The 24,773-nt window shown below is 40.1% G+C and overlaps 1 protein-coding gene and 2 long non-coding RNA genes across 3 annotated transcripts; all 3 read right to left on the bottom strand.

The window, feature by feature from the left end:
- Window positions 1-6,065: 6,065 nt before the first annotated feature.
- LOC127011725 (uncharacterized) lies at window positions 6,066-6,940 on the bottom strand. Its single transcript, XR_007764993.1, has 2 exons — window positions 6,594-6,940; window positions 6,066-6,335 (listed from the first exon to the last, which is right to left on the bottom strand). It is a non-coding gene; the product is annotated as an uncharacterized LOC127011725 (long non-coding RNA).
- Window positions 6,941-16,511: 9,571 nt separating this feature from the next.
- LOC127011723 (uncharacterized) lies at window positions 16,512-17,381 on the bottom strand. The gene is made up of 2 exons (XM_050889788.1): window positions 17,041-17,381; window positions 16,512-16,781 (listed from the first exon to the last, which is right to left on the bottom strand). The coding sequence occupies exons 1-2, from the start codon at window positions 17,258-17,260 to the stop codon at window positions 16,678-16,680; spliced, it is 324 nt and encodes a 107-aa protein (XP_050745745.1). The 5' UTR covers window positions 17,261-17,381; the 3' UTR covers window positions 16,512-16,677.
- A 1,978-nt stretch (window positions 17,382-19,359) lies between these two features.
- Window positions 19,360-20,236, bottom strand: LOC127011726 (uncharacterized). The gene is made up of 2 exons (XR_007764994.1): window positions 19,889-20,236; window positions 19,360-19,629 (listed from the first exon to the last, which is right to left on the bottom strand). It is a non-coding gene; the product is annotated as an uncharacterized LOC127011726 (long non-coding RNA).
- Window positions 20,237-24,773: the final 4,537 nt, after the last annotated feature.

The following is a 24,773-nucleotide window of genomic DNA, read 5'->3' as shown; positions in this document are numbered from 1 at the left end:
AACGCCGATAGGCGGTGTGCGGTGGATCAAATTAGGGATCAACCGGCGGATCTGGTACACCGGTCGCCCAGGGTCCTCGATTTCAAAGCAATAGTCGAGGCGCAGGAGCAACCTCGTGATCCGGAGCAGGAGAGCCTGCAAAAGCTGAACCGGGAAAGGGATACAAAGGCGGAGTCGGCGATGAACGGAGCTTTGGCACAAGCGGCCCAAACCTATCGCGCATCTCAGGAGTTGGGAGTTAGGCAAGCGTTGAGGGAGGAAAAAAAAACGGCTTTATAGACATGATGAAGTTGCTGAACGACGTCCCTAGGCCAACGTAGATAAACTCTACGCGTTTGGCAAACTCGATTGCCCTATTTGATTGCAAACGCTCATATTCAGAGAACAATGCAGTGTCATTTATAAGGCATGCAAACATGAATGTATGCGTGCACAATTATCTATGTGACTTTTGCACATTTGAACATGCAGCGAAGGGTGAAAAAAGCTCTTATACCAGCGCCATTTGCGTCATAATCCGATAAAGTTAACCCTTCTAAAAACCACGATCCCATTATATAAACGAAAGTGGTGGAAAAGAAGCGAAACAATAGTCGCAGGGACAACAACAAGAGGAAGAGGTACATTATTGGCTTGGTTCCTCTTTGAGTTCCATTCGAAGCTCTACTGAGCAAACGTTTTCTCTTCATAGGCATATTTTCAGTAAACACACAATCAGAGGCGCTATGAAAACATGTTACGAAAAAAGGTGAGCCTTAAGGAAAACTTAATTATTTGCAATTCTCTAACTAAATATACGTGCATACTAACAAGTTAACTTTCAATTATTTCAAACTTGGAGAACCGGTGCACGAAACGGTTTTCAGTAATGAATTTGGCCACAAACAGTAAAAGTGATCCAGTTCATTCATGGGGATGATACAACCCTCCTTGGATTCTACAGTTGTGCATTTAATAGATTTAATGCATTCTCCTACTCCTTCTTTATGTCAATCAAAAATTCCCCAGTAGTCGACGCCACTGACATAGACGTCACTATCGGATCCTACTGCTCTTCGTTTCGCTTTACAGCACTATTTACAACAATCTTTTTTTTATTTTCTGGATTGCATGTCATACACCTAAGTTTCGACTTAAGAGTTCATTCATAGGGAGAGATGCTTCAGATTCTGCTGTTTCTTTTGCGTTGCTTATGCTCACAGTTACTCTCCCAAGCCGCTTCGTCTCTGGTTTGCCGCTCTCTGCTTTCATTCTGTTCTCCTGCATTCGCCGTCTGCCTTTCGCGATATTGCTCGCCGCACTCTGCTTACATTTGCGCTCTCTTATATGAGTTGTCGCCTACTCTCTTTCTGGGCTTTCCTCCACTTCTCTCTATTGATGCAATTCTATTTGTGACGTTATAATACTGGTTGAATCTGGGCTAATTTCGAACTTTAGTTCAAGCGAATTCTTCAATACTAAATTATTTCAAGTTTTTCATAAAGAGACTTTAGCAGAACGCAGTGTGAGAAAGGAGGTCGTGACATCATGGCTATAAGCCGTAACTCCTAAATTTTCAGTTGGCAGTGACGATGTCTCGCTCATCCGGGAGATATCGATGGGGGCTTCCTATATTCCACCTGGCAGTGCCGATTTCTAAGTCAGCAGCATAGCTAAATTGTCCTGAAGAATATTTTCAAATAATTATCATTCCTAATAAGGGGTTATATCGAACCGAATCAACATGGCTCCATACCTGGTGGATCTACGACGACCAACTTGGCCATTTTTACGAATTATTGTGTACTTTGCATTTGTGGATTAATCACAGATGGCCGCGACTTACAAAATTTTGCTAAAGACTTAATATTGCTTCAATTCGAGATTAGAGATTATCCAATCGATAAGCCCATAAATGGACATCCTGTCGGGCGCGCACTCTAAATTGAATTAAATTCTGGGCAAAAGAAGAAGAAAGAAAATTTAAAGCCGAGTTCTCCTTTTTAAAAATGTTTATAAGGGGTGTCACAGAAACCGACAACGGATTTGGGGATGGTTGTTTTGGAAATTCAAAACATTTACCTATGTTACCACGGCTGTGTATGTATCTACACACATTATCGAATATTTATAACAATTAGGGAATTTTAATTGACTTATTTTGAACATTTTCCGAAAACTTAGAAACTTAATTTTTTTCTTTTTTTTGCAAAATTACAAGGGGAAAACTTGTTTAAAGTGTACAAAGTTAAGGAATAAAATAAAATAATTGAATTACCCGTCAGACTACATAATGCAACTCTGGACAGCTGCTTGTTGTTGCTGAATTTAATATTTGTATAATAATTGTAAAAACAAACCAAAATGCCATCTGCACGAATTCTTGCTTTAGTATACTTGCGAAGACAAAAACGTCAAGAGGCTAGGATGAGGAGAACCGTTTGTTGCACCTAGAGTCGATAATGGGAGGGACTCTATCGATAGGAACCCGCCCTACAGGCTGGAATTTAAAACAATTAAATCACATGATGACATTATATTTATTGTGTTTAGTTCCCTGTGTGCTTGTGAATTTATCCGGATTTAGACTAGAGACCCATATTTGTCCTCTTCGTTTTCGTAGAATCAAAAAGGTGTCAAGTTTTAGTTAAATGGTATAGATTACAGTGCAGTTACGTACCTTTCGACCTGTCCCTTCTTTTCCCCAGAAGCTCCTCAGGATTACGAGACACAACATGCATGCCTCGCGTGGGTTCCTTTTGAAGGCCATGTTTCCATGCAAGCTTTATCAATACAGGACTGGTAAAGCATAACTTTCCTGTAGCTTTTTCCTAGCAACAGATCCTCTGCTGTGACCGCGTTAATATTGAAGACGGCGGCCAAGTTTTGCTTTTAAGGCCTGAGGAAGTATATATCGGTTAGGAAGAACATGAATATAAATTATTGTACTTACCATATTCACGATGTGTGAGTAAGTTATCCCAGTGACGGGGATGGACCCGACGTAGTCGCGAGGAGGGGCGCCGGACGGTCGAGAATGGGTGGTGACCAGCAGCATCTTCTGGGTACCCATGGTTGAAAGGGAGCGCTTGACTAAATTATCAATAGCTACCAAATTAAACCCATTTTTTCGTCAATATTTGTAAATATTTACCTTTGCTTACCATTTTGTCCTTAGAGATGAGCGATAGTTTCAGGGATGCCGGTGTGGCTGTGTCATTAGGGTTACTCCGCCCTGGGAAAGAATGAGCTACCGGCACTGTCACCGAAAAATATGCAGTTCGTAACACAGTGGCGCTCAATTTAAGCTACGACGTCGTCTCGCCCAATCGTCCAACATAGATTGCAACTGGTAGGAAGAGGTGACGGGTGAAGACGGTATTTGGGTAGAAGATCGGAAATAGAGCGGGAGGCTGTTAGGCAAACACTGCCGAGGTATTGCTCCAGTGAACTGGTAAAAGCAACTTGGCCGAAACCAGGATTTGCATTACGAGAGACAAATCTTTGATACGTATAGTAGTTTTAAAGAATTTTTTTTTGGTATTTTTTATTTAAATTATTTTTGTTGGGATGTTGGGTCTTGGGATTTTGATTTTTGTTGTTAGTTATTATTGTATTGATTTACTTATTTTGTGACTTATTATATTATTTATTTTCTTATTGATTTCTTATCTTATATATTTATTTTTTGTTGCTGTATACGTCCATTGACGTAGAGGGTGTTGCGGAGTTGCCGCGGATATCGCTGGCTGGGGCTTACCCAAAACGCCGATAGGCGGTGTGCGGTGGATCAAATTAGGGATCAACCGGCGGATCTGGTACACCGGTCGCCCAGGGTCCTCGATTTCAAAGCAATAGTCGAGGCGCAGGAGCAACCTCGTGATCCGGAGCAGGAGAGCCCGCAAAAGCTGAACCGGGAAAGGGATACAAAGGCGGAGTCGGCGATGAACGGAGCTTTGGCACAAGCGGCCCAAACCTATCGCGCATCTCAGGAGTTGGGAGTTAGGCAAGCGTTGAGGGAGGAAGTAAAGAACGGCTTTATAGACATGATGAAGTTGCTGAACGACGTCCCTAGGCCAACGTAGATAAACTCTACGCGTTTGGCAAACTCGATTGCCCTATTTGATTGCAAACGCTCATATTCAGAGAACAATGCAGTGTCATTTATAAGGCATGCAAACATGAATGTATGCGTGCACAATTATCTATGTGACTTTTGCACATTTGAACATGCAGCGAAGGGTGAAAAAAGCTCTTATACCAGCGCCATTTGCGTCATAATCCGATAAAGTTAACCCTTCTAAAAACCACGATCCCATTATATAAACGAAAGTGGTGGAAAAGAAGCGAAACAATAGTCGCAGGGACAACAACAAGAGGAAGAGGTACATTATTGGCTTGGTTCCTCTTTGAGTTCCATTCGAAGCTCTACTGAGCAAACGTTTTCTCTTCATAGGCATATTTTCAGTAAACACACAATCAGAGGCGCTATGAAAACATGTTACGAAAAAAGGTGAGCCTTAAGGAAAATTTAATTATTTGCAATTCTCTAACTAAATATACGTGCATACTAACAAGTTAACTTTCAATTATTTCAAACTTGGAGAACCGGTGCACGAAACGGTTTTCAGTAATGAATTTGGCCACAAACAGTAAAAGTGATCCAGTTCATTCATGGGGATGATACAACCCTCCTTGGATTCTACAGTTGTACATTTAATAGATTTAATGCATACTCCTACTCCTTCTTTAAATCAATCAAAAATTCCCCAGTAGTCGACGTCACTGACATAGACGTCACTATCGGACTGCTCTTGGATCCTACTGCTATTCGTTTCGCTTTACAGCACTATTTACAACAATCTTTTTTTCGGCTACCTATTTATTTTCTGGATTGCATGTCATACACCTAAGTTTCGACTTAATAGTTCATTCATAGGGCGAGATGCTTCAGATTCTGCTGTTTCTTTTGCGTTGCTTATGCTCACAGTTACTCTACCAAACCGCTCTCTGCTTTCATTCTGTTCTCCTGCATTCGCCATTTACGAATTCTGGGCAAAAGATGAAGAAAGAAAATTTAACGCCGAGTTCTCCGAGCTTTTTTGTAAAAATGTTTATCAGGGGTGTCATAGAAACCGTCAACGGATTTGGGGACGGTTGGTTTGGAAATTCAAACCGTAGGTGTCACAGCAATTCGAGCGACTTTGCTTTTTTTGGAAAATTTACCGAAAATTAACCACGGCTGTGTATGTATCTACACACATTATCGAATATTCAACAACTAGAGAATTTTAATTGAATGTTCCGAAAAGTTATAAATTTAATTTATTGTTTTTTTTTTTTGGATTTAGGCTCGAGAGCCATATTTGTCCTCTTTGTTTTCGTAGAATCAGAACGGTTTTGAGTTTTAGTTAAATGGTATAGTTTACAGTGCAGTTACGTACCTTTCGGCCTGTCCCTTCTTTTCCCCAGAAGCTCCTCAGGATTACGAGACACAACATGCACGCCTCGCGTGGGTTCCTTTTGTGAGTAAATTGTCCCAGTGACGGGGATGGACCCGTCGTAGTTGTGAGGAGGGCCGCCGGCCGAGCGAGAATGGGTGGTGACCAGCAGCATCTTTAGGGTACCCATGGTTGAAAGGGAGCGCTTGGCTAAGTCATCAATAGCTACCAAATAAAACCAATTTTTTCGTCAATAATTGTAAATATTTACCTTTGCTTACCATTTGTCCTTCGGGATAAGCGATAGTTGTGCCTGTGTGGCTGTGGCATAAGGGTTACTCCGCCCTGGGAAAGAATGAGCTACCGGCACTGTCACCGAAAAATATGCAGTTAGTAACACAGTGGCGCTCAATTTAAGCTATATAAATTATCGAGGCGACGTCGTCTCGCCCACTTAAAACCCCGACGCTCCCGTCAGTCCGAATTATGGCTAGCAATATATATAATATTTGAGTAGAAGATCGGAAATAGAGCGGGAGGCTGTTAGGCGAACACTGCCGAGGTATTGCTCCAGTGAACTGATAAATGCAACTTGGCCGAAACCAGGATTTGCATTACGAGAGACACTGAAGAAAATCTTTGATATAGTAGTTTTAAAGGTTTTTTTTTGGTATTTTTTATTTAAATGATGTTGGCTCTTGGGATTTTCTCCCCGTCTTGTACTTCTAATTTGTTATCGGTATATGTATATACTTAATTGCGTAATCGTGTCCCATGTCAACCCCACATGCTGCATATCGATTGTGGATAGCTAGTTCAGTTGACGACGGAAGAATAGGGGCTTTGGTGAAAGCGCAGGACGAGTTAGGTCGGAAGCCCACCGGCGAGGCCAGTTCCATCTCCCCAGGTCCAAATCTATACAGAGAAAAAAAAAAATATTATTTGAATTTGTGTTCGTGAGGAAAGGTGTTTGGTATTGAGGGAGTTTTGTTTCATGATTATTGTTTTTTGTTGTTAGTTATTATCGTATTGATTTACTTATTTTGTGACTTTTTATATTATTTATTTTCTTATTGATTTCTTATCTTATATATTTATTTTTTGTTGCTGTATACGTCCATTGACGTAGAGGGTGCTGCGGAGTTGCCGCGGATATCGCTGGCTGGGGCTTACCCAAAACGCCGATAGGCGGTGTGCGGTGGATCAAATTAGGGATCAACCGGCGGATCTGGTACACCGGTCGCCCAGGGTCCTCGATTTCAAAGCAATAGTCGAGGCGCAGGAGCAACCTCGTGATCCGGAGCAGGAGAGCCTGCAAAAGCTGAACCGGGAAAGGGATACAAAGGCGGAGTCGGCGATGAACGGAGCTTTGGCACAAGCGGCCCAAACCTATCGCGCATCTCAGGAGTTGGGAGTTAGGCAAGCGTTGAGGGAGGAAAAAAAAACGGCTTTATAGACATGATGAAGTTGCTGAACGACGTCCCTAGGCCAACGTAGATAAACTCTACGCGTTTGGCAAACTCGATTGCCCTATTTGATTGCAAACGCTCATATTCAGAGAACAATGCAGTGTCATTTATAAGGCATGCAAACATGAATGTATGCGTGCACAATTATCTATGTGACTTTTGCACATTTGAACATGCAGCGAAGGGTGAAAAAAGCTCTTATACCAGCGCCATTTGCGTCATAATCCGATAAAGTTAACCCTTCTAAAAACCACGATCCCATTATATAAACGAAAGTGGTGGAAAAGAAGCGAAACAATAGTCGCAGGGACAACAACAAGAGGAAGAGGTACATTATTGGCTTGGTTCCTCTTTGAGTTCCATTCGAAGCTCTACTGAGCAAACGTTTTCTCTTCATAGGCATATTTTCAGTAAACACACAATCAGAGGCGCTATGAAAACATGTTACGAAAAAAGGTGAGCCTTAAGGAAAACTTAATTATTTGCAATTCTCTAACTAAATATACGTGCATACTAACAAGTTAACTTTCAATTATTTCAAACTTGGAGAACCGGTGCACGAAACGGTTTTCAGTAATGAATTTGGCCACAAACAGTAAAAGTGATCCAGTTCATTCATGGGGATGATACAACCCTCCTTGGATTCTACAGTTGTGCATTTAATAGAGAGAGTACCGTTGCATACTTCTACTCCTTCTACATGTCAATCAAAAATTCACCAGTAGTCGACGCCACTGACATAGACGTCACTATCGGACTGCTCTTGGATCCTACTGCTATTCGTTTCGCTTTACAACACTATTTACAACAATCTTTTTTTCGGCTACATGTTTATTTTCTGGATTGCATGTCATACACCTAAGTTTCGACTTAAGAGTTCATTCATAGGGCGAGATGCTTCAAATTCTTCTGTTTCTTTTGCGTTGCTTATGCTCACAGTTACTCTCCCAAAACGGCTCCCTCTGTGGTTTGGCGCTCTCTGCTTTCATTCTGTTTTCCTGCATTCGCCGTTTGCCATTCGCGATATTGCTCGCCGCACTCTGCTTACACTTGCGCTCTCTTATATGAGTTGTCGCCTACTCTCTTCACTGGGCTTTCCACCACTTCTCTCTATTGATGCAATTTTTTTCTGTGACGTTATTATACTGGTTGAATCTGGGCTAATTTCGAACTTTAGTTCGAATGAATTCTTAGATACTAAATTATTTCAAGTTTTTCATAAAGAGACTTTAGCAGAACGCAGTGTGAGAGAGGAGGTGGTGACATCATGGCTATAAGCCGCAACTCCTAAATTTTCAGTTAGCGGTGACGGTGTCTCGCTCATCCGGGAAGATATCCATTGTGGCTTCCTATATTCCACCTGGCAGTGCCAATTTCTAAGTCAGCAGCATAGCTAAATTGTTCTAAAGAATATTTTTCAAATAATTATCATTCCTAATAAGGGGTTATATCGAAACGAATCAACATGGCTCCATACCTGGTGGATATACGACGACCATCTTGACCATTTTTACGAATTTTTGTGTACTTTGCATTTGAGGATTAATCACAGATGGGCGCGACTTACAAAATTTTGCTAAAGACTTAATATTGCTTCAATCCGAGATTAGAGATTATCCAATCGATAAGCCCATAAATGTAAATCCTGTTGGGCGCGCACCTTCTAAATTGAATTAAATTCTGGGCAAACAAAGAAGAAAGAAAATTTAAAGCCGAGTTCTCCGATTTTTTTTTGTAAAAATGTTTATAAGGGGTGTCACAGAAACCGACAACGGATTTTTGAATGGTTGGATTGGAAATTGAAACCGTAGGTGTCACAGCGATTTTGTTTCTTCGGAAAATTTACCGAAAATTAACCACGGCTGTCTATGTATCTACACACATTATCGAATATTTAAAAATTAGGGAATTTTAATTGACCTTTTTTGAAAATTTATAAACTTAATTTATTCTTTGTTTTGCAAAATTACAAGGGGAAAACTTGTTTAAAATGTACAAAATTAAGGAATAAAATAAAAAAATTGAATTACCCGTCAGACTACATAATGCAACTCTGGACAGCTGCTTGTTGTTGCTGAATTTAATATTTGTATAATAATTGTAAAAACAAACCAAAATGCCATCTGCACGAATTCTTGCTGTAGTGTACATGCGAAGACAACAACTTCAAGAGGCTATGATGAGGAGAACCGTTTGTTGCGCCTGGAGTCGATAATGGTTTAAGGCTTCTTGCCCAGCTGTCCCAGTTTGGGTGGTTTTCTTCCAGTCGTGGACTATTTAGCCGCCAAGTATTGTTAACGTTTGTTAAGCGCTTCTGAGCAATCGTTTCATAAAGGAATTAAATCGTAACTAATTTGTTCTTTCCAACGCGAGTGCGCTCTGGGATCTACTCTAGACACAACGATATAAATTATCATTGCGTTGTTATAAACTTTCTTTATGCCGATCGAAGGAAGATATTTGTAAATACTAGTAACGGTGTCGATGAGAGATCGTAGCGCTGCTGCGGATGGCACTTACATTGTTGGGACTTCTAGCAAGCGAGTGATAAATTTAAAGTATTTAAGGCACGTAATTGCGAATTTTACTTCTGGGATCTGGTAGGCTTTTACTGTTGCTAATGCTTCCTTTTCTTAACAGTATAACGGATGATTGAACTTTTCGACATTTGATAGCGATTCGTCGTTGAAAACTAATTATGTATTAACTGTGGGGTCAATTCTAATTATGTGTTTCTTATTCTGCTCAAGCTCTACCAGCTATTCGTTAGTGTCCTCCTCCGCTGAGGGAGTTCTACCAATTCGTTTTCCACTTTTCATCCATTGTGACCAGAAAATTCCCTTTTTTAGCAGACGCAACAAAAGAGGGCGCGAAGGAAAAGGCAAGGCATGGGTATAGTCCTTTTTGCGGATGATGACTGAAAGCCAGTTGAAATTATGATATGAATGTATGCAAGTGAAAGCAACAAAGTTTTCATGTATTTACGAAGGCAACTCTACCAACAATTTAAAATGCGGATCGCTGTACGGACGATTCCGCGATAAGATAAAGATTCAGGATGTACCTCCTGTTGTTCCCGCGACGAGATTATGTTGGTAGCCTGCGACGATTTGGGGCTAGGGATGCTGCCGATGTGCGCTTCCTCTACACCGTTTGTGCGCGCCGATGACGGATGTCTGTGGGGTTCACCACTCTCTGTGTGATGCAGAGACGAAAGACGATGTAGTTTTCACATCTCTATATGGGTGCCCACAAGTTTGTGCGCTACCTATACGATAAGATCTAGAATGCACCTCTTTGCGGGGCCTAGCCGACGAGATGGACGTTAGGGAGCACCGATCATGCGCTCCTAAACCAAGAATTAAATTCGGAGCTCCCTCCGACGAAGACATGCAGGCTGGGACCCATTGCTATCTGAAGCTCCTATTGTGCGGGCGCTTTAACGACAGATTAAGTTAAAGTTTCACGGGCAGAGCGCGTAGCCGCGTATCCAATAATAACTGTCAACTCACTCAATAAGTGGTGCCGATGCTCTTAGGACATCTAGGAAAAATCATATTACAAATTATACTGTAAGTACTTAAACTTAATTTGGGTGTGTGTTCCCATTTCCTCCAGAATCAAAGTTATATTTACTCTTATTTTTATAAAAAGTGTACTTCTTATAGCCTAAGCCGAAGACTAAAGCCGCGAGCTAGCCATAGCAATGAACGAAAGGTAAATATGACTTGTGATAATACGAGAAAGGCTCAAAAAATGCAATTTTGACTGTGTTCTTGCAGAAGAGCTGTGGAATCCAACATTAAAAGGAAAGGAAGTAAACTTCGGCAAGCCGAAGTGTATACCCTTGCAGCTATAAGAAATTATCAATCATGTAATCAACCATGTGATATTTTTAGGGATTGTTGCTGGCTTCAGTGATTTTTCTAGACCATTTTTTAAAGATATACATATTGTTAGAGCAATCCGGTTTTTATTTAATTGAATTCGAAATTCTTAAAAATATAAAAAATTATATTCCCAATATTATAAATAATACGTCAAAAAGCCCCAAAGCTATAATTTGTTTCATATTATATTTCCCCCAATTTTCCGAATGTTCCTATGACAGCTATATTATATAGTCGTCCGATTTTAATAAAATTTAATTTGAAATTCAGAACTAATTAAAATATATTATTTTCAAGCTTAGAAGGTTATATGTTAAAAAACACGAAAGATATCATTTTTTCATATTTGCCGACCAATTTTGAGATCGTTTCTATGGCAGATATATGATATAGTCGTCCGATTTTAATAAAATTGAATTCAAAATTTCGAACTAATTAAAAAATGGTATTTCCAAGCTTAGAAGGTTGTATGTTAAAAAACACCGAAGATATACTTTTATTCATATTTTCCGACTAATTTTGCGATTGTTTCTATGGCAGCTTATGATATAGACGTCCGATTTTGACAAAATTTAATTCGAAATTCCGAACTAATTAAAAAATGTTATTTCCGAACTTATAAGGTTATATGTTAAAAAGCACCAAAGATATAATTTTTTTTATTTTCCAACTAATTTTCCGATTGTTTCAATGGTCCACACACTAAATTGAATTAAATTCTGGGCAAAAGTATTTGGTTACTTTGTACTAAATAAAAATAAAATAAAAATACAACAACAAAATACAAAATACAAAATACAGATGCTTCAAATTCTGCTGTTTCTTTTGCGTTGCTTATGCTCACAGTTACTCTCCCAAAACGGCTCCCTCTGTGGTTTGGCGCTCTCTGCTTTCATTCTGTTTTCCTGCATTCGCCGTTTGCCATTCGCGATATTGCTCGCCGCACTCTGCTTACACTTGCGCTCTCTTATATGAGTTGTCGCCTACTCTCTTCACTGGGCTTTCCACCACTTCTCTCTATTGATGCAATTTTTTTCTGTGACGTTATTATACTGGTTGAATCTGGGCTAATTTCGAACTTTAGTTCGAATGAATTCTTAGATACTAAATTATTTCAAGTTTTTCATAAAGAGACTTTAGCAGAACGCAGTGTGAGAGAGGAGGTGGTGACATCATGGCTATAAGCCGCAACTCCTAAATTTTCAGTTAGCGGTGACGGTGTCTCGCTCATCCGGGAAGATATCCATTGTGGCTTCCTATATTCCACCTGGCAGTGCCAATTTCTAAGTCAGCAGCATAGCTAAATTGTTCTAAAGAATATTTTTCAAATAATTATCATTCCTAATAAGGGGTTATATCGAAACGAATCAACATGGCTCCATACCTGGTGGATCTACGACGACCATCTTGACCATTTTTACGAATTTTTGTGTACTTTGCATTTGAGGATTAATCACAGATGGGCGCGACTTACAAAATTTTGCTAAAGACTTAATATTGCTTCAATCCGAGATTAGAGATTATCCAATCGATAAGCCCATAAATGTACATCCTGTTGGGCGCGCACACTCTAAATTGAATTAAATTCTGGGCAAACAAAGAAGAAAGAAAATTTAAAGCCGAGTTCTCCGATTTTTTTTTGTAAAAATGTTTATAAGGGGTGTCACAGAAACCGACAACGGATTTGGGGATGGTTGTTTTGGAAATTCAAAACATAGCTAACCACGGAGGTGTATGTATCTACACACATTATCGAATATTTAACAATTAGGGAATTTTAATTGACTTATTTTGAAAATTTTCCGAAAAGTTAAAAACTTAATTTTTTTCTTTTTTTTTGCAAAATTACAAGGGGAAAACTTGTTTAAAGTGTACAAAGTTAAGGAATAAAATAAAATAATTGAATTACCCGTCAGACTACATAATGCAACTCTGGACAGCTGCTTGTTGTTGCTGAATTTAATATTTGTATAATAATTGTAAAAACAAACCAAAATGCCATCTGCACGAATTCTTGCTTTAGTATACTTGCGAAGACAAAAACGTCAAGAGGCTAGGATGAGGAGAACCGTTTGTTGCACCTGGAGTCGATAATGGGAGGGACTCTATCGATAGGAACCCGCCCTACAGGCCGGGCCAGCAGTGGCTGGAATTTAAAACAATTAAATCACATGATGACATTATATTTATTGTGTTTAGTTCCCTGTGTGCTTGTGAATTTATCCGGATTTAGACTAGAGACCCATATTTGTCCTCTTCGTTTTCGTAGAATCAAAAAGGTGTCAAGTTTTAGTTAAATGGTATAGATTACAGTGCAGTTACGTACCTTTCGACCTGTCCCTTCTTTTCCCCAGAAGCTCCTCAGGATTACGAGACACAACATGCATGCCTCGCATGGGTTCCTTTTGAAGGCCATGTTTCCATGCAAGCTTTATCAATACAGGACTGGTAAAGCATAACTTTCCTGTAGCTTTTTCCTAGCAACAGATCCTCTGCTGTGACCGCGTTAATATTGAAGACGGCGGCCAAGTTTTGCTTTTAAGGCCTGAGGAAGTATATATCGGTTAGGAAGAACATGAATATAAATTATTGTACTTACCATATTCACGATGTGTGAGTAAGTTATCCCAGTGACGGGGATGGACCCGACGTAGTCGCGAGGAGGGGCGCCGGCCGGTCGAGAATTGGTGGTGACCAGCAGCATCTTCTGGGTACCCATGGTTGAAAGGGAGCGCTTGACTAAATTATCAATAGCTACCAAATTAAACCCATTTTTTCGTCAATATTTGTAAATATTTACCTTTGCTTACCATTTTGTCCTTAGAGATGAGCGATAGTTTCAGGGATGCCGGTGTGGCTGTGTCATTAGGGTTACTCCGCCCTGGGAAAGAATGAGCTACCGGCACTGTCACCGAAAAATATGCAGTTCGTAACACAGTGGCGCTCAATTTAAGCTACGACGTCGTCTCGCCCAATCGTCCAACATAGATTGCAACTGGTAGGAAGAGGTGACGGGTGAAGACGGTATTTGGGTAGAAGATCGGAAATAGAGCGGGAGGCTGTTAGGCAAACACTGCCGAGGTATTGCTCCAGTGAACTGGTAAAAGCAACTTGGCCGAAACCAGGATTTGCATTACGAGAGACAAATCTTTGATACGTATAGTAGTTTTAAAGAATTTTTTTTTGGTATTTTTTATTTAAATTATTTTTGTTGGGATGTTGGGTCTTGGGATTTTGATTTTTGTTGTTAGTTATTATTGTATTGATTTACTTATTTTGTGACTTATTATATTATTTATTTTCTTATTGATTTCTTATCTTATATATTTATTTTTTGTTGCTGTATACGTCCATTGACGTAGAGGGTGTTGCGGAGTTGCCGCGGATATTGCTGGCTGGGGCTTACCCAAAACGCCGATAGGCGGTGTGCGGTGGATCAAATTAGGGATCAACCGGCGGATCTGGTACACCGGTCGCCCAGGGTCCTCGATTTCAAAGCAATAGTCGAGGCGCAGGAGCAACCTCGTGATCCGGAGCAGGAGAGCCCGCAAAAGCTGAACCGGGAAAGGGATACAAAGGCGGAGTCGGCGATGAACGGAGCTTTGGCACAAGCGGCCCAAACCTATCGCGCATCTCAGGAGTTGGGAGTTAGGCAAGCGTTGAGGGAGGAAGTAAAGAACGGCTTTATAGACATGATGAAGTTGCTGAACGACGTCCCTAGGCCAACGTAGATAAACTCTACGCGTTTGGCAAACTCGATTGCCCTATTTGATTGCAAACGCTCATATTCAGAGAACAATGCAGTGTCATTTATAAGGCATGCAAACATGAATGTATGCGTGCACAATTATCTATGTGACTTTTGCACATTTGAACATGCAGCGAAGGGTGAAAAAAGCTCTTATACCAGCGCCATTTGCGTCATAATCCGATAAAGTTAACCCTTCTAAAAACCACGATCCCATTATATAAACGAAAGTGGTGGAAAAGAAGCGAAACAATAGTCGCAGGGACAACAACAAGAGGAAGAGGTACATTATTGGCTTGGTTCCTCTTTGAGTTCCATTCGAAGCTCTACTGAGCAAACGTTTTCTCTTCATAGGCATATTTTCAGTAAACACACAATCAGAGGCGCTATGAAAACATGTTACGAAAAAAGGTGAGCCTTAAGGAAAATTTAATTATTTGCAATTCTCTAACTAAATATACGTGCATACTAACAAGTTAACTTTCAATTATTTCAAACTTGGAGAACCGGTGCACGAAACGGTTTTCAGTAATGAATTTGGCCACAAACAGTAAAAGTGATCCAGTTCATTCATGGGGATGATACAACCCTCCTTGGATTCTACAGTTGTACATTTAATAGATTTAATGCATACTCCTACTCCTTCTTTATATCAATCAAAAATTCCCCAGTAGTCGACGTCACTGACATAGACGTCACTTTCGGACTGCTCTTGGATCCTACTGCTATTCGTTTCGCTTTACAGCACTATTTACAACAATCTTTTTTTCGGCTACCTATTTATTTTCTGGATTGCATGTCATACACCTAAGTTTCGACTTAATAGTTCATTCATAGGGCGAGATGCTTCAGATTCTGCTGTTTCTTTTGCGTTGCTTATGCTCACAGTTACTCTACCAAACCGCTCTCTGCTTTCATTCTGTTCTCCTGCATTCGCCATTTACGAATTCTGGGCAAAAGAAGAAGAAAGAAAATTTAACGCCGAGTTCTCCGAGCTTTTTTGTAAAAATGTTTATCAGGGGTGTCATAGAAACCGTCAACGGATTTGGGGACGGTTGGTTTGGAAATTCAAACCGTAGGTGTCACAGCAATTCGAGCGACTTTGCTTTTTTTGGAAAATTTACCGAAAATTAACCACGGCTGTGTATGTATCTACACACATTATCGAATATTCAACAACTAGAGAATTTTAATTGAATGTTCCGAAAAGTTATAAATTTAATTTATTGTTTTTTTTTTTTGGATTTAGGCTCGAGAGCCATATTTGTCCTCTTTGTTTTCGTAGAATCAGAACGGTTTTGAGTTTTAGTTAAATGGTATAGTTTACAGTGCAGTTACGTACCTTTCGGCCTGTCCCTTCTTTTCCCCAGAAGCTCCTCAGGATTACGAGACACAACATGCACGCCTCGCGTGGGTTCCTTTTGTGAGTAAATTGTCCCAGTGACGGGGATGGACCCGTCGTAGTTGTGAGGAGGGCCGCCGGCCGAGCGAGAATGGGTGGTGACCAGCAGCATCTTTAGGGTACCCATGGTTGAAAGGGAGCGCTTGGCTAAGTCATCAATAGCTACCAAATAAAACCAATTTTTTCGTCAATAATTGTAAATATTTACCTTTGCTTACCATTTGTCCTTCGGGATAAGCGATAGTTGTGCCTGTGTGGCTGTGGCATAAGGGTTACTCCGCCCTGGGAAAGAATGAGCTACCGGCACTGTCACCGAAAAATATGCAGTTAGTAACACAGTGGCGCTCATTTTAAGCTATATAAATTATCGAGGCGACGTCGTCTCGCCCACTTAAAACCCCGACGCTCCCGTCAGTCCGAATTATGGCTAGCAATATATATAATATTTGAGTAGAAGATCGGAAATAGAGCGGGAGGCTGTTAGGCGAACACTGCCGAGGTATTGCTCCAGTGAACTGATAAATGCAACTTGGCCGAAACCAGGATTTGCATTACGAGAGACACTGAAGAAAATCTTTGATATAGTAGTTTTAAAGGTTTTTTTTTGGTATTTTTTATTTAAATGATGTTGGCTCTTGGGATTTTCTCCCCGTCTTGTACTTCTAATTTGTTATCGGTATATGTATATACTTAATTGCGTAATCGTGTCCCATGTCAACCCCACATGCTGCATATCGATTGTGGATAGCTAGTTCAGTTGACGACGGAAGAATAGGGGCTTTGGTGAAAGCGCAGGACGAGTTGGGTCGGAAGCCCACCGGCGAGGCCAGTTCCATCTCCCCAGGTCCAAATCTATAAAGAGAAAAAAAAAAAATATAATTTGAATTTGTGTTCGTGAGGAAAGGTGTTTGGTATTGAGGGAGTTTTGTTTCATGATTATTGTTTTTTGTTGTTAGTTATTATCGTATTGATTTACTTATTTTGTGACTTTTTATATTATTTATTTTCTTATTGATTTCTTATCTTATATATTTATTTTTTGTTGCTGTATACGTCCATTGACGTAGAGGGTGCTGCGGAGTTGCCGCGGATATCGCTGGCTGGGGCTTACCCAAAACGCCGATAGGCGGTGTGCGGTGGATCAAATTAGGGATCAACCGGCGGATCTGGTACACCGGTCGCCCAGGGTCCTCGATTTCAAAGCAATAGTCGAGGCGCAGGAGCAACCTCGTGATCCGGAGCAGGAGAGCCTGCAAAAGCTGAACCGGGAAAGGGATACAAAGGCGGAGTCGGCGATGAACGGAGCTTTGGCACAAGCGGCCCAAACGCATCTCAGGAGTTGGGAGTTAGGCAAGCGTTGAGGGAGGAAAAAAAAAACGGCTTTATAGACATGATGAAGTTGCTGAACGACGTCCCTAGGCCAACGTAGATAAACTCTACGCGTTTGGCAAACTCGATTGCCCTATTTGATTGCAAACGCTCATATTCAGAGAACAATGCAGTGTCATTTATAAGGCATGCAAACATGAATGTATGCGTGCACAATTATCTATGTGACTTTTGCACATTTGAACATGCAGCGAAGGGTGAAAAAAGCTCTTATACCAGCGCCATTTGCGTCATAATCCGATAAAGTTAACCCTTCTAAAAACCACGATCCCATTATATAAACGAAAGTGGTGGAAAAGAAGCGAAACAATAGTCGCAGGGACAACAACAAGAGGAAGAGGTACATTATTGGCTTGGTTCCTCTTTGAGTTCCATTCGAAGCTCTACTGAGCAAACGTTTTCTCTTCATAGGCATATTTTCAGTAAACACACAATCAGAGGCGCTATGAAAACATGTTACGAAAAAAGGTGAGCCTTAAGGAAAATTTAATTATTTGCAATTCTCTAACTAAATATACGTGCATACTAACAAGTTAACTTTCAATTATTTCAAACTTGGAGAACCGGTTCACGAAACGGTTTTCAGTAATGAATTTGGCCACAAACAGTAAAAGTGATCCAGTTCATTCATGGGGATGATACAACCCTCCTTGGATTCTACAGTTGTACATTTAATAGATTTAATGCATACTCCTACTCCTTCTTTATATCAATCAAAAATTCCCCAGTAGTCGACGTCACTGACATAGACGTCACTATCGGACTGCTCTTGGATCCTACTGCTATTCGTTTCGCTTTACAGCACTATTTACAACAATCTTTTTTTCGGCTACCTATTTATTTTCTGGATTGCATGTCATACACCTAAGTTTCGACTTAATAGTTCATTCATAGGGCGAGATGCTTCAGATTCTGCTGTTTCTTTTGCGTTGCTTATGCTCACAGTTACTCTACCAAACCGCTCTCTGCTTTCATTCTGTTCTCCTGCATTCGCCATTTACGAATTCTGGGCAAAAGAAGAAGAAAGAAAATTTAACGCCGAGTTCTCCGAGCTTTTTTGTAAAAATGTTTATCAGGGGTGTCATAGAAACCGTCAACGGATTTGGGGACGGTTGGTTTGGAAATTCAAACCGTAGGTGTCACAGCAATTCGAGCGACTTTGCTTTTTTTGGAAAATTTACCGAAAATTAACCACGGCTGTGTATGTATCTACACACATTATCGAATATTCAACAACTAGAGAATTTTAATTGAATGTTCCGAAAAGTTATAAATTTAATTTATTGTTTTTTTTTTTTGGATTTAGGCTCGAGAGCCATATTTGTCCTCTTTGTTTTCGTAGAATCAGAACGGTTTTGAGTTTTAGTTAAATGGTATAGTTTACAGTGCAGTTACGTACCTTTCGGCCTGTCCCTTCTTTTCCCCAGAAGCTCCTCAGGATTACGAGACACAACATGCACGCCTCGCGTGGGTTCCTTTTGTGAGTAAATTGTCCCAGTGACGGGGATGGACCCGTCGTAGTTGTGAGGAGGGCCGCCGGCCGAGCGAGAATGGGTGGTGACCAGCAGCATCTTTAGGGTACCCATGGTTGAAAGGGAGCGCTTGGCTAAGTCATCAATAGCTACCAAATAAAACCAATTTTTTCGTCAATAATTGTAAATATTTACCTTTGCTTACCATTTGTCCTTCGGGATAAGCGATAGTTGTGCCTGTGTGGCTGTGGCATAAGGGTTACTCCGCCCTGGGAAAGAATGAGCTACCGGCACTGTCACCGAAAAATATGCAGTTAGTAACACAGTGGCGCTCATTTTAAGCTATATAAATTATCGAGGCGACGTCGTCTCGCCCACTTAAAACCCCGACGCTCCCGTCAGTCCGAATTATGGCTAGCAATATATATAATATTTGAGTAGAAGATCGGAAATAGAGCGGGAGGCTGTTAGGCGAACACTGCCGAGGTATTGCTCCAGTGAACTGATAAATGCAACTTGGCCGAAACCAGGATTTGCATTACGAGAGGCACTGAAGAAAATCTTTGATATAGTAGTTTTAAAGGTTTTTTTTTGGTATTTTTTATTTAAATGATGTTGGCTCTTGGGATTTTCTCCCCGTCTTGTACTTCTAATTTGTTATCGGTATATGTATATACTTAATTGCGTAATCGTGTCCCATGTCAACCCCACATGCTGCATATCGATTGTGGATAGCTAGTTCAGTTGACGACGGAAGAATAGGGGCTTTGGTGAAAGCGCAGGACGAGTTGGGTCGGAAGCCCACCGGCGAGGCCAGTTCCATCTCCCCAGGTCCAAATCTATAAAGAGAAAAAAAAAAAATATAATTTGAATTTGTGTTCGTGAGGAAAGGTGTTTGGTATTGAGGGAGTTTTGTTTCATGATTATTGTTTTTTGTTGTTAGTTATTATCGTATTGATTTACTTATTTTGTGACTTTTTATATTATTTATTTTCTTATTGATTTCTTATCTTATATATTTATTTTTTGTTGCTGTATACGTCCATTGACGTAGAGGGTGCTGCGGAGTTGCCGCGGATATCGCTGGCTGGGGCTTACCCAAAACGCCGATAGGCGGTGTGCGGTGGATCAAATTAGGGATCAACCGGCGGATCTGGTACACCGGTCGCCCAGGGTCCTCGATTTCAAAGCAATAGTCGAGGCGCAGGAGCAACCTCGTGATCCGGAGCAGGAGAGCCTGCAAAAGCTGAACCGGGAAAGGGATACAAAGGCGGAGTCGGCGATGAACGGAGCTTTGGCACAAGCGGCCCAAACCTATCGCGCATCTCAGGAGTTGGGAGTTAGGCAAGCGTTGAGGGAGGAAAAAAAAAACGGCTTTATAGACATGATGAAGTTGCTGAACGACGTCCCTAGGCCAACGTAGATAAACTCTACGCGTTTGGCAAACTCGATTGCCCTATTTGATTGCAAACGCTCATATTCAGAGAACAATGCAGTGTCATTTATAAGGCATGCAAACATGAATGTATGCGTGCACAATTATCTATGTGACTTTTGCACATTTGAACATGCAGCGAAGGGTGAAAAAAGCTCTTATACCAGCGCCATTTGCGTCATAATCCGATAAAGTTAACCCTTCTAAAATCCACGATCCCATTATATAAACGAAAGTGGTGGAAAAGAAGCGAAACAATAGTCGCAGGGACAACAACAAGAGGAAGAGGTACATTATTGGCTTGGTTCCTCTTTGAGTTCCATTCGAAGCTCTACTGAGCAAACGTTTTCTCTTCATAGGCATATTTTCAGTAAACACACAATCAGAGGCGCTATGAAAACATGTTACGAAAAAAGGTGAGCCTTAAGGAAAACTTAATTATTTGCAATTCTCTAACTAAATATACGTGCATACTAACAAGTTAACTTCCAATTATTTCAAACTTGGAGAACCGGTGCACGAAACGGTTTTCAGTTATGAATTTGGCCACAAACAGTAAAAGTGATCCAGTTCATTCATGGGGATGATACAACCCTCCTTGGACTCTACAGTTGTACATTTAATAGAGAGAGTACTGTTGCATACTCCTACTCTTTCTATATGTCAATCAAAAATTCCCCAGTTCATTCATAGGGCGAGATGCTTCAGATTATGCTGTTTCTTTTGCGTTGCTTATGCTCACAGTTATTCTCCCAAACCGCTCCCTCTCTGGTTTGCCGCTCTCTGCTTTCATTCTGTTCTCCTGCATTCGCCGTTTGTCTTTCGCGATATTGCTCGCCGCACTCCTCATACACTTGCGCTCTCTTATATGAGTTGTCGCCTACTCTCTTTCTGGGCTTTCCTCCACTTCTCTCTATTGATGCAATTCTATTTGTGACGTTATAATACTGGTTGAATCTGGGCTAATTTCGAACTTTAGTTTGAATGAATTCTTCAATACTAAATTATTTCAAGTTTTTTATAAAGAGACTTTAGCAGAACACAGTGTGAGAGAGGAGGTGGTGACATCATGGCTATAAGCCGTAACACCAAAATTTTTGGTTGGCAGTGACGATGTCTCGCTCATCCGGGAGATATCGATGGGGGCTTCCTATATTCCACCTGGCAGTGCCGATTTCTAAGTCAGCAGCATAGCTAAATTGTCCTGAAGAATATTTTCAAATAATTATCATTCCTAATAAGGGGTTATATCGAACCGAATCAACATACCTGGTGGATCTACGACGACCAACTTGACCATTTTTACGAATTATTGTGTACTTTGCATTTGAGGATTAATCACAGATGGGCGCGACTTACAAAATTTTGCTAAAGACTTAATATTGCTTCAATCCGAGATTAGAGATTATCCAATCGATAAGCCCATAAATGTAAATCCTGTTGGGCGCGCACACTCTAAATTGAATTAAATTCTGGGCAAACAAAGAAGAAAGAAAATTTAAAGCCGAGTTCTCCGATTTTTTTTTGTAAAAATGTTTATAAGGGGTGTCACAGAAACCGACAACGGATTTTTGAATGGTTGGATTGGAAATTGAAACCGTAGGTGTCACAGCGATTTTGTTTCTTCGGAAAATTTACCGAAAATTAACCACGGCTGTCTATGTATCTACACACATTATCGAATATTTAAAAATTAGGGAATTTTAATTGACCTTTTTTGAAAATTTATAAACTTAATTTATTCTTTGTTTTGCAAAATTACAAGGGGAAAACTTGTTTAAAATGTACAAAATTAAGGAATAAAATAAAAAAATTGAATTACCCGTCAGACTACATAATGCAACTCTGGACAGCTGCTTGTTGTTGCTGAATTTAATATTTGTATAATAATTGTAAAAACAAACCAAAATGCCATCTGCACGAATTCTTGCTGTAGTGTACATGCGAAGACAACAACTTCAAGAGGCTATGATGAGGAGAACCGTTTGTTGCGCCTGGAGTCGATAATGGTTTAAGGCTTCTTGCCCAGCAGTCCCAGTTTGGGTGGTTTTCTTCCAGTCGTGGACTATTTAGCCGCCAAGTATTGTTAACGTTTGTTAAGCGCTTCTGAGCAATCGTTTCATAAAGGAATTAAATCGTAACTAATTTGTTCTTTCCAACGCGAGTGCGCTCTGGGATCTACTCTAGACACAACGATATAAATTATCATTGCGTTGTTATAAACTTTCTTTATGCCGATCGAAGGAAGATATTTGTAAATACTAGTAACGGTGTCGATGAGAGATCGTAGCGCTGCTGCGGATGGCACTTACATTGTTGGGACTTCTAGCAAGCGAGTGATAAATTTAAAGTATTTAAGGCACGTAATTGCGAATTTTACTTCTGGGATCTGGTAGGCTTTTACTGTTGCTAATGCTTCCTTTTCTTAACAGTATAACGGATGATTGAACTTTTCGACATTTGATAGCGATTCGTCGTTGAAAACTAATTATGTATTAACTGTGGGGTCAATTCTAATTATGTGTTTCTTATTCTGCTCAAGCTCTACCAGCTATTCGTTAGTGTCCTCCTCCGCTGAGGGAGTTCTACCAATTCGTTTTCCACTTTTCATCCATTGTGACCAGAAAATTCCCTTTTTTAGCAGACGCAACAAAAGAGGGCGCGAAGGAAAAGGCAAGGCATGGGTATAGTCCTTTTTGCGGATGATGACTGAAAGCCAGTTGAAATTATGATATGAATGTATGCAAGTGAAAGCAACAAAGTTTTCATGTATTTACGAAGGCAACTCTACCAACAATTTAAAATGCGGATCGCTGTACGGACGATTCCGCGATAAGATAAAGATTCAGGATGTACCTCCTGTTGTTCCCGCGACGAGATTATGTTGGTAGCCTGCGACGATTTGGGGCTAGGGATGCTGCCGATGTGCGCTTCCTCTACACCGTTTGTGCGCGCCGATGACGGATGTCTGTGGGGTTCACCACTCTCTGTGTGATGCAGAGACGAAAGACGATGTAGTTTTCACATCTCTATATGGGTGCCCACAAGTTTGTGCGCTACCTATACGATAAGATCTAGAATGCACCTCTTTGCGGGGCCTAGCCGACGAGATGGACGTTAGGGAGCACCGATCATGCGCTCCTAAACCAAGAATTAAATTCGGAGCTCCCTCCGACGAAGACATGCAGGCTGGGACCCATTGCTATCTGAAGCTCCTATTGTGCGGGCGCTTTAACGACAGATTAAGTTAAAGTTTCACGGGCAGAGCGCGTAACCGCGTATCCAATAATAACTGTCAACTCACTCAATAAGTGGTGCCGATGCTCTTAGGACATCTAGGAAAAATCATATTACAAATTATACTGTAAGTACTTAAACTTAATTTGGGTGTGTGTTCCCATTTCCTCCAGAATCAAAGTTATATTTACTCTTATTTTTATAAAAAGTGTACTTCTTATAGCCTAAGCCGAAGACTAAAGCCGCGAGCTAGCCATAGCAATGAACGAAAGGTAAATATGACTTGTGATAATACGAGAAAGGCTCAAAAAATGCAATTTTGACTGTGTTCTTGCAGAAGAGCTGTGGAATCCAACATTAAAAGGAAAGGAAGTAAACTTCGGCAAGCCGAAGTGTATACCCTTGCAGCTATAAGAAATTATCAATCATGTAATCAACCATGTGATATTTTTAGGGATTGTTGCTGGCTTCAGTGATTTTTCTAGACCATTTTTTAAAGATATACATATTGTTAGAGCAATCCGGTTTTTATTTAATTGAATTCGAAATTCTTAAAAATATAAAAAATTATATTCCCAATATTATAAATAATACGTCAAAAAGCCCCAAAGCTATAATTTGTTTCATATTATATTTCCCCCAATTTTCCGAATGTTCCTATGACAGCTATATTATATAGTCGTCCGATTTTAATAAAATTTAATTTGAAATTCAGAACTAATTAAAATATATTATTTTCAAGCTTAGAAGGTTATATGTTAAAAAACACGAAAGATATCATTTTTTCATATTTGCCGACCAATTTTGAGATCGTTTCTATGGCAGATATATGATATAGTCGTCCGATTTTAATAAAATTGAATTCAAAATTTCGAACTAATTAAAAAATGGTATTTCCAAGCTTAGAAGGTTGTATGTTAAAAAACACCGAAGATATACTTTTATTCATATTTTCCGACTAATTTTGCGATTGTTTCTATGGCAGCTTATGATATAGACGTCCGATTTTGACAAAATTTAATTCGAAATTCCGAACTAATTAAAAAATGTTATTTCCGAACTTATAAGGTTATATGTTAAAAAGCACCAAAGATATAATTTTTTTTATTTTCCAACTAATTTTCCGATTGTTTCAATGGTCCACACACTAAATTGAATTAAATTCTGGGCAAAAGTATTTGGTTACTTTGTACTAAATAAAAATAAAATAAAAATACAACAACAAAATACAAAATACAAAATACAGATGCTTCAAATTCTGCTGTTTCTTTTGCGTTGCTTATGCTCACAGTTACTCTCCCAAAACGGCTC

The sequence above is a fragment of the Drosophila biarmipes genome, unplaced genomic scaffold, assembly GCF_025231255.1.
Source record: "Drosophila biarmipes strain raj3 unplaced genomic scaffold, RU_DBia_V1.1 ptg000007l, whole genome shotgun sequence".
NCBI lineage: Eukaryota > Metazoa > Arthropoda > Insecta > Diptera > Drosophilidae > Drosophila > Drosophila biarmipes.
Note: the sequence above shows the minus strand (reverse complement) of the source record. Positions and strands in the feature narration are given on the sequence as shown.

What these genes read in the sequence shown, in the direction of transcription:
- LOC127011723 (XM_050889788.1), bottom strand. Translation starts at nt 17,260, where the DNA reads ATGCGTTTGGGCCGCTTGTGCCAAAGCTCCGTTCATCGCCGACTCCGC. An exon ending in ACCGCCTATCGGCGTTTTGG is followed by an intron (nt 16,782 to 17,040) that starts GTAAGCCCCAGC and finishes TTCTCTTTATAG; the next exon opens with ATTTGGACCTGGGGAGATGG.